Consider the following 10,250-nt stretch of genomic DNA (forward strand, 5'->3'; position numbering starts at 1 on the left):
AGACCTCATCTCTACAATAAATCAAAAAATCAGCAGGGCGTGGTAGCGCATGCCTGTAATTCCGGCTACTCGGAAGGCTGAGGCACAAGGATCGCTGGAGTCCAGCAGGTTGAGGCTGCGGTGGCCGGGAGCGGCCACTGCACTCCAGTTTGGGCAACAGAGTGAGACTCCAACTCAAAAAAATAAAAAAAAAGAGTATATAAATGCGACTTCTAAGAATCTCTCAAAATAAGAACAAAATTTTGATATAAACATATTTATGGCAGTGCCATTTTAAATAGTAAAAAAAAAAAAGGAAACAGCTCAAATATCTAACAATAGGCAATTGGTTACATAATTACTTGTAAGCCATAGAATAAAATAAATATTAAACAGAAATTAAGACAAAATAAAACATTATTTTCCAAAAATGCCAAAAGGCAAAATGTTTAAGATGTAATGTTATGAAAAAATAATGTCTGTCCATATGGACCCAGTGTTCTCATGCACACACTCACACGTACAGAAAAAAAAAAGATGAAAGGAAAGGCTGGTTAAAGTGCAGTTTTTGCAACTAATTGATCACAATCAGTTACAGATTTCTTTTATCCTTCTCCACTCCCACTGCCTCACTTGATTATAAAGCATTTTTTAATTAAAAAAAGAAACAGCATCCAATTATCACAATAATGCTAATATTATGATATTGGGTTATTTTTACTTTCTTTCTTACATGTCTGCGTAGTTTATAAATGATCTGCAATAGATATGAAATTTATTTCTAAACAAAAAAGAAAATTATAGACACATGCTCACATTACACACACACACAGACACACAAACACAGACACATAGACACACACACAAAATGCTACTTCCTTTCAGGTTGCATGAATCCTAAAATAGAGATTCTAAAATATTAAGCATACTTGGATAAATGAGGAAAATCTGTCATGTCATTTATACCAGCCATTCCACTCCACAGATAAAACATCGAGGTCCTTGTCAAAGTCACACGCTCCTCTGCTCCTCAGGTAGAACCAGCATATGCTTGGTTCCTTTTCCTGTGAACTTAACCACCATTCAGCTTTTCTATGAAAGTTTGACTTAACAATGTCCAATGATAAATTTGGCCCTCTGGGCTGCCAGGGAAGCTCTAGACTCACCAGGTTCTGCAGTCACTGGCAGGAGCTGAGTTAGATCCTGCAGGAACTTTCATCCTAGTCTAGGTCAAACTCCATCCTTATGGCTTATCCCTCTCCGAAAAGAAAACATTTGAGTGTTATTAGACCCAACTCTAGGGGTTGAGGTGAATTTCATTATCAGAGCCTGGTAGGGAACTCAGAAACTGAAAACTGGCAGTGAATCTCATGGGCAATGAGCTAAGAGTTGGCAACAGGCTTGCAGCAGGATAACCTGTCATGCCCATGAGGAGTAGCGGCGTGGTTCACATCTTGTGTTCTATGGGCTCAGGGGAAACATCACCTAGCTTTCACTCTCCTGTCACTCATCTGACATGAAGGAGAAAGAACATGAAGTCATCCTCCATGCTGGGCAGCAGTGGAAGACCTTTGAAGGCCAAGAGGAAGTTGGAGCCACCAAGCACCAGGCACTAACAGACTGACTTCTAAACAACCATGGGGTTCGGGGCTCTGCAGGGTGGACAGTGGCTGTCTCAGAGCCTTCTTTCTCCCCAGGAGGCTGAGGCTCAAACCCAGAACGCATGCGAATCATCCCAACTTGGAGGCTAGTCATAGCTCTGTCTTTCCCTAAATGTGTGACTTTCACAAGTTTCTTAACTTTTCTGAATCTTCGTTTCATTGCCCAGGAAGGTTAAATCCATACTTGGTTCACATAACATCTATGTGGTTCATAAATGTATTGAGAATCTACCATGTGCCAGACCCTTTGCCAAGTGTTTATACTACATAGTTTCTAGAACATTGAAATTAGATTCCTGCTTTCAGACTCTGTATAGGGATTATATTGACCACCACTACAGACCAATCATTTTACAGGCATTACAAGTGATTCTTATAACCACCTGATGTGTTGATTTTTATCTCCGCTAGACAGATATAGCAACTGAGGCTTTGAGACACCAAGTAACTTATGCAAAGTCACAAGGTAGAAGGTCTACCTTTTTCTGCTATACCTGCCTTGAAAATAGGGACTTGAGAGGTATGTTCCAATGTGTGCCATGAAGAAACTCTCTTTGCATGACCCACCTCAGCCTAGGACTTAACAACTTCTTAGTGGGTTCCAATGTTCAGGATAACTTATAGAGGGAGTTTACCACCAGACTTCTTACAATATTAATTTTTTTTCCAAACCCCACTGCGGTTAGCTATCATCAGGTTTGGTCTGCCGAAGTAACCTTCATGGACTCAACCCTCCTAAATGAACAAGCATTCACATTTCAGTTTCCTTAGAGGGGTAATTGGTTGGGTGAAGGCACCAGTTCAAAACTCATCTCCATCTGCTTATAGAGTGGCAAAAATGCTCAAGGAGACCCAGACATCAGAGAGAGAATTCGGTGTGATCCCAAAGCCCCACTAACTCGCATACCTCCTTTCCCAAGCTTGCCTATGGCCCCTGACACCCAGGGACACCCAACTGTGTCCCCAGTTAGCTGCCCTTCCTGGCTGTGACTCAGGGCAAGCTTCCTCCTTCCTAAATAATGGATTATCCGGTGTCCGGGGTTTGTAAATAAAGCACACCAGGAGAACAGGCATTTCCAAAGTTGCTTACTCAAGGAAGGGGAGGAAAAAAGTACAGTTTGAAGCATTTGTTATATGGCAAAGTTAAAGTAAATCAATAAACGCAAGGCCATTACCAGAGCAAAACTTACCCACCCTGTTAGTCCCAGCTTCTCCTCCTCAACTGTGAAACTTTGTCACCAGGCAACAAGAGGCTTAGGACCTGGAGTTAATTACATAATACTAATGCCAGCCTACAAAGTGAAAGGACACAAGGCTGGAAGGGTTTCTAAGACACTCCAATTTTTAGTCAGGCCTGCCTCACCCCAACACGGAGGGAACTCCAGGCCTCAAACCCCTGTAACTCCTGGTAGTTGAGCTTTTTGTTCTGCAGCAGTGTGGTGGGACAGGATTAGAGTTTCAGGACAGATCCTGTTTCCATGGCTACCACCTGGGGTTCATGTTGCTACAGAGGGAAGGGACAATGAAAGGACACATTTCATTTGCATAGAATCTAGTCTTATGAAACATCACTTCACTTCCTTCTAATCTGTGCAGATATTTTTTTCTGCTCTTTGTTTTTTGAGAGGTCTGTATTTTATCTGTTTATTTATTTGAGTTAAATTATTCCTTGCTGTTTTGATTCTCTTTGTACTCCTTTTACACTATGAAATCAGAATAACTAATACTCATGAAATCATACAATTCTGCAATCATATTTTCTCACATGATACTATTCCAGTAAATGCTGATGTGTAGGTTCTAAAATCTACATCTTGAATGTATGCACAGTACTAAGACTGGTGAACCTTGCTTTTCCTGTTGTTCCCAGTTTGACACGGTCATGAAATAAGCTGCAATGAATATATAATATTTATGCATCTGTGGTTTTCTTTTTCAGTTTTGTTTCCTTACATTAAATTTCCAGGCATTGAGAAAATTATCAAAACAAATTAAATAATAAACGTATTATGAAGACAATAAAACATTGTAGAAAAATTAGAATATATGTATGTAGAAATAAAAATGATTTAAATTTTTTCCACCAAAAATGAGAAAATAAAATAATTAGTAAATCAATTAAATAAATAATTTTAAATCCAAAATTAATTTAAGCAATAAGCATTTTGGAAAGCAGTAAACATTTTGGAAAGTACCAAAGAAAGTAAAATGAAATAGCTTCAATTTAGAAATAAAAATAAATAAAATAGTTAAATAAAATTTTGAATATATAAACACCACCAGTATTATTTTAGTCCAAAAATGAAATAAAATACATCATTTACTTTAGATGGAAAATGTATTTAAGTGAATTCATAAATAAAAGTAACCAGTTCCACTACCCAGTTTGCTCCTAATTAGAATATATTTGAAAATACATAACTTAAATTCAAAAGTAAGTCATATAAAACTCATCAAATACAATAAAAATTAAAATCAATATTTCAAAGAAGAAAACATACAAGAAGATAAATTTTTCTTTTTTTTTTTGAGTTGGAGTCTCATTCTGTCACCCAGGCTGGAGTACAGTGGCACACTCACAGCCACCCCAGTGTTGACCTGCTGGGCTCAGGTGATCCTTCTGCCTCAGCCTTTCAAGGAACCGGAACTACAGGTGCACACTACCACACCTGGCTAATTTTTTATTTATTGTAGAGATGAGGTCTCACCTAGTTGCCTGGGCTGGTCTCAAACCCGCAGGCTCAGGCAATCCACTCACCTCGGCCTCCCAAAGTGCTAGGATTGCAGGCTGAGCCACCAAGCCCAACCGATAAATACATTTCAAGATATAGATATGTAAAACCTTATAAAAATTAAAACCACTCATAATTACACTATTTTAGGTAACTTTATACTTCATAAACTTTAGCCTTTTAACACATCTACAGTATCATGTTATAACATGATTATGCAATAACACTTTGATAAATTTACTAAAGCTTGTTTTTTTTTTTTGTAACTAAATGCATCCAAATATTGGCAGATAGCTGGCTTTAATGCAGTCAGAATTATGATATTTGTTGTTTGTTTTCATTTATTTTTCTTACTTCAGAGTCAGAGCCCTTTGGCAAGATCTGGTCCTGGTAGCAACTCTCAGCAGTCTGTGCCTCTGGTGTTTATGATGACTACTGTGTACCAGGCATTAAGGTGGGCACCAGCAATCAATTTCCCACCTCCCCAACCTGTACATAACTTTCTTGACCCAGGCCTCCATTTCCTTATCTGTAAATGGCAATAATGGCTGCTTCATTGGGTCTTTGTGAGAATTAGACAACAGGCAAAAATTCTTTGCAATCTATAATAAGTTAGGCAATTGTTGAGTGTTATTATAAGGTTTAGAACTGGATGCAAGATTTCTACGTGGAAGGGAAATGAAGAAAAGTAGGAAGTTATAACAGAGAAGATCAACATCCTGTTAGTCCAAGGAGAAGTCTCTGGTTTGAAAGAACATGTCTGTCTCTTTGTGGATTTCTATTGACCTATCATCTAGATTTGAAAACTGAAGTCTGGATTGACCCGGATTTGCTTCTTAGGGGGAAAAAAAAACTGGGGAGAGTGGAAATGTGTTTGACTTTTCACTGACCAACTTTGTTCATGCCACACTCTACACCCTCAGCATCAACCAGCTCAAATGCTCCCTCCCTATGCAGAAAGTCTCCCCAGCAAAGACTGTGCAAGAATACGGTTGCCCTATCCTGAGAAGAGCTTAAATGCATCAGCAGGAAAGTGTCTCCAACTTGCCAAGATATGTAACATTTCTTTCTCATTGTGGTTTGTACATTCCTGATACTTCTTTTTAAATTTTTTTTTTAATTTTAGAGATGGGGGGTACAATTCAGGGTTAGGTATTCAAATGTTCGTTATGCAGGTACTCTTGTTGATGAGATGTGGTCCTCATTCCCTGGCAGTTTTCCACTATTGCCAATCCCTTTCTTATAATATTATGATAATTGTCCAAGGTCTGCTTATGAGTGAAACATATGGTACTCTGCTCTTTGTTTCTGTGATAGATCATTGAGTATGATAGACTCTAAATCCATCCAAGCTGCTGCAAAATCCATGTTTGTCCCTCTTTATGACTGCAATGATATTCCATTGTGTATATGTACCACATTTTTTATCCAATCCAGTTTCCATGCATTCCTGATACTTCTTATCTGAATAATCAAATCCCTCAGTCACTCATTAATCTATTTTACCTCAGCAAAACTGTTTTCAAAATAGGCAACACAGCATGGGAGAATTTAGAGAGGTGAAATGATTTTAAAATGTGTCTGCTTTAGCTCAGGGACCCAGGTTAACCTGTGGGCCTTCCTTAGATGTCTGCCAGGTTAGGGTTAGACCTATCTGCCTGGTTCCACAGGAGAGAATGAGGATGAGCAGAGACACCCAGACCCTTTTCTGATCTGAGAGGGTACAGCCTCCAGCCAGATTGGTCCCTGGACAGAAAACCTTTGGTCTGAGGGCTAACCCATCACCTCTTGAAGACCCAGTTCCTTAGGGAAGATATGAACTCTTAGGCTATGCCTTTGGTTCTCTCTCTACTGCTCCCTCTGGGACTCTGGGCTTCACAGTATGGTGGAGGAACTGGTGCAGCAGGGTTGACACAAGAGGTCGCTGATAATGTGAACTGCGGAGTAGAGAATGCACCAAGGTCACATGGCAGTAGCTTTTAGGTTTCTAAAGCACATCTACAGGGTAATGGACAGAGATTTGGTTAAAAACGAAGCCACATGAGTAAAATCATCTCTCAAAATAAGAAATAACTTGAACTACCCCAAAAGTTCTGAATTGGAGGCCATCTTTCCATCTTTGGAAGTCATCTAGCAGAGGTTAGACACCTGCCCCGGTCAAAGAGTGATGTGGATAAGTTGATATGTTATCCTCTGGGGGCCCACCATGCTAGGACCTCCTGAGTCCTCACTGACTTCATTTGAGTTGTTCTGTTCTTCTCCACTCAACCCCCAGTAGCCCAAGGGCCCCGACTCTTGCCCTGTAGCTCAGTGCAGACTCCCAGCAAACCCTGGGGAGTGTTTCACAATTGTTGGCCACTGTCTGACAGAGCAAGTGATTCAATCCACAGGGCACAATGCCAAGCTGACCCAAGAAGGTACTGACTGGGCTGAGTATGTCCCCACTTGGTCACCACACTCTTCTTCCTCCCAGAGTAGAAAAGAATCTCCCCTGCTCCTAAACAACATCATCATTATCCAGAACCATGCCTATTGAGAGAGACCCATACCCATACTTTTAGACCTTTTACAGACCTGTGGTCACACTTGCTCTCACCGTACTTGTGTCACACAGGAGTCAGTGTGTTGCAAGGATAAGATAGAAGATCAAAGAGAGCTGATGTCTTGCCCGGGGTCCCCTAGTTAAGTTGTGGAGATAGAATTTGGATCCAGATGTCTCTGACTCCAAAACCACACTACCTCCCCCAGACCTCAGAAGAACTTTAGAAAACCAAGAACCATCTCTAGCCTCTTGTTTCATCTAAAACTTAACATGAAAATGATGGATGGACAGTGCAGGTTATCAACTCTTAAAGACATACTTTTAAGTAATTACCAGATATTTACAACATTCACATAGACCATTTCAAGAGTTCTATAATTGTCTCCAGATAAATTTGATTTAAAAATAATATTCAAAAAATAGAACTCACTTTTAGTTGTCTTGGCACTGCTGGTAATAGTGCCTATCTCTGATGGCAACAGAAATGATGAATCTTCCTTGGAGCTCATAGTTGATGAAATGATAACTGAGATGATAAAATGCCCTTTTCTTATGCCCATCATTCTACCTGATGGCAACATCACAAATGGCCACGGGCAAAATTCTAGAATCCTGCCTGAAAGGGAGCATAGCAGAAACTGTATCTTACTTCCTGGACCCTGACAGGCACATTTAGCTCCTTTGTTCTTATACCCCTGTCAACTTCAAGACAGAGCAGCAAGATTAGCAGGCTTCAGCAGGCCAACTTCACACACTCCTGGCTCCAGAAGGCTCAGCATGGGTCCTTTTCAAGATGATGATCCCTACTGTCCCTAGCCTGGTCTCTGCCCTTATTTATAGCCTTGGGAGCAACCTGCTCTCCAGTACTGGGATAGATGGCAGGGTCACAGACAGCAGGAGAACCAAATCTTCATTTGAACCTGTGCAAGTGAAAGTAATAAACCTGACCATGCTTTGTCTTTGTTGGTGTTGTTTGCCTAGCTAAAGTGGTTCAGATATATGACTTTTCTATTAGGGAAGAAGAGGTGAGTCTCAGTTTGGGACTTGGTTTCTGCTTATGGGGAATCTGCCAGGTAAAGAATTAAACCCAGAGAGATGGAAGCCTGGGACAGATGATGTAATTGTAGGTCTGTGAAGGGAAGATGAGGAGGCGCTGTCTCCACTTGGGAACATGGGCAGCCAGGTCTTATTCAGACTGAGATTGGAGACGTCCTGACACAGTTACTGCAGGTGGAGCATAAAGTGTATTTATTTGTCAATTAAACAATATTATGAATTTTTTTTAAAAAGCACGGCATACAGTTATAGCATGGCCTCCAGCAGAGATCAGGAGCCTGCTACACACTAGTTTTGTGGTCATGATCATCACAGCTATATTTGGTTATCCTTTGAAATATTACCACTATAGACCTTATCCATTCAGCATGACAGTAAGGAAACATCTCACAGACTAGATCTGTGGGCACCAGAACACGGCTGTGGCAGAGTAGATGGATGAAGAGAGAAAACATAATTTGGCTTGGTGTGGTGGAGCATCTTGAGAAAAGACCCTGTCTTGGGAGTAGGAGAGTCTCATATAGACAGAGGAGTGGAAGAAAACAGCTGGAACAGAAAACATGATACTGTGGAGGCTGAGAAACTGTGCTCTACAGATTCCTGCTGAACTGAAGGGACATTTCTGATGGAGACAGTGGGCCCCTCTCCACACCTTCCCCCAGATTGCCTTATACTAGCATAAGGCACACTTTCCCACCCATGTGATCAACAATGGTATTTTTATTGGTTTGATTTGTATGTCTTGATTATACCACTATCAATTAGTACAGCCTTCTAAGAGACCAATTTGGCTATAGGTAGCAAAATTGGAAATGCTCCTACTTTTTGGCTCAGTAAGTAATACCACAGCTAGAAATCTATCTCAAGGATACATTCACAAAAGTACCCAGAGGTGAATGTCCAAAGGTGGTGATGGAAACATTCATTGTGAGAACACAGCCCACTATGGGAGCAGGCCAGTCAATTATGATCCACCCATACAAAGGCATCCTGCAGTTGTAGAAACAAATGTGAAAAAGCAATATGAGCTGGTTTCCAAAAGTACTGTGGAGTAAGGGAGGCTGTCGGAGAACTGGGGTATGATATGATCCCATATATGATCCAAGTTTTAAATGTAAGCATAGGCAAGCATATGGGTAAAACCTTTCTGGAATGGTCCACCAGAAACTGTTGACTATGGATATTTCTGTAGTAGGAACAGTAGTTTGAAGAATCTTGTATTTCGTGGCTTTCCCTATTTTTGTTTGCAATTTATCCATGTCAAAAGAAGGGGTGGGGATGGGGCAAAGAAGGCCGAGATATGGCCATGGGAATCCATATGGTTCATGAAGGAGGCCAGCAAGCCTGTGACTGTATGTCCTCTGGAATTTCTTAAGGCAGCAACTTGTTCTGAAGGCACAAAGGAGGTATGATGACTACAAGAATCTATCCTTTAGCCAGGCAGGGTGGGAGCACAAAGACTTGGATGACAGTCTCCCCCACTGACCCCTGAAAGCCACTGTAAACATTGGGAAGTCTGTGATGTTCCTGAACGCCCTGGCCTCACAAAGCCCAAGAATGTCCTACCTCTCCCCCATTTATGTTCATGACTTGGGCTATTTGGTCATCACCATGGTTTTGTGTTTCACAGGAGATACCCTGGCTCCGACAAGACAATGCTGCAGAAGTGGCAGGTACAGTGACTCCTCCAGAGGGAAGCCCTCAGAATGTAAGCTAGAGAATGTCTAAGGCCCCAGTGAGAGGAAGTACACAAATTAACCAAGAAAGGAGCTTTTTCAAAAATTTACCAAAATGTTTCAAATATTTCCTGAACAGATCTCAGTGGTGAAAGGCAAATCTTGAGCATTGGAGTCAGAACTGAGGAGTGAGTGTGTTATGTGTGTGCATGTGTAATACTGTGCACAGGAGTGTACTTCAGTGTGTGCACACACATCCCATCCATAAAGATACAAACATACATACCCACTTGGAACATGGCTGTCACTTCTTGTTTTTGGGAAGGCACACGCATTAACATAAGTTGACATTCAGCCCAGGGTTCTCAGTGAAAGGAGGGGATCTCAAGTGGACCAGCTGTAGAGATCATGAAACAAGAAAGTAGCTCTTGGTCACACATCCAAAACACTCTCTCAAGGAGCAGGCTGAGGAAGAGAAGAACTCTAAGCATGCAGGCCCCACATGAGAGATGATGGCTATATCGGACTGCTCATTCACCAAGTGACCTTGGTGAATTGTTCCCAAATACAGTCCCAGTCTTCATTTCTTTCTTTTTTTTTTTTT

The 10,250-nt window shown here is 41.0% G+C and overlaps 2 protein-coding genes across 2 annotated transcripts in view; one reads left to right on the forward strand and one right to left on the reverse strand.

The window, feature by feature from the left end:
* The window catches only part of LRRC18 (leucine rich repeat containing 18), a 20,103-nt gene extending 17,248 nt beyond the window's left edge, over positions 1-2,855 (reverse strand). Inside the window, exon 1 of the mRNA XM_008052840.1 lies at positions 2,835-2,855. The gene's annotated coding sequence lies outside the window, so the exon portion shown is untranslated. The remainder of the gene's footprint in view (positions 1-2,834) is intronic.
* The window catches only part of LOC103254854 (WD repeat- and FYVE domain-containing protein 4), a 115,790-nt gene that overhangs the window by 57,626 nt on the left and 47,914 nt on the right, over positions 1-10,250 (forward strand). Inside the window, exon 9 of the mRNA XM_008052841.2 lies at positions 9,601-9,643. Coding sequence (XP_008051032.2) covers positions 9,601-9,643 — 43 coding nt within the window. The remainder of the gene's footprint in view (positions 1-9,600; positions 9,644-10,250) is intronic.

This window comes from Carlito syrichta, unplaced genomic scaffold, assembly GCF_000164805.1.
Source record: "Carlito syrichta isolate Samal-C Ts95f unplaced genomic scaffold, Tarsius_syrichta-2.0.1 Scaffold287565, whole genome shotgun sequence".
Classification (NCBI taxonomy): domain Eukaryota; kingdom Metazoa; phylum Chordata; class Mammalia; order Primates; family Tarsiidae; genus Carlito; species Carlito syrichta.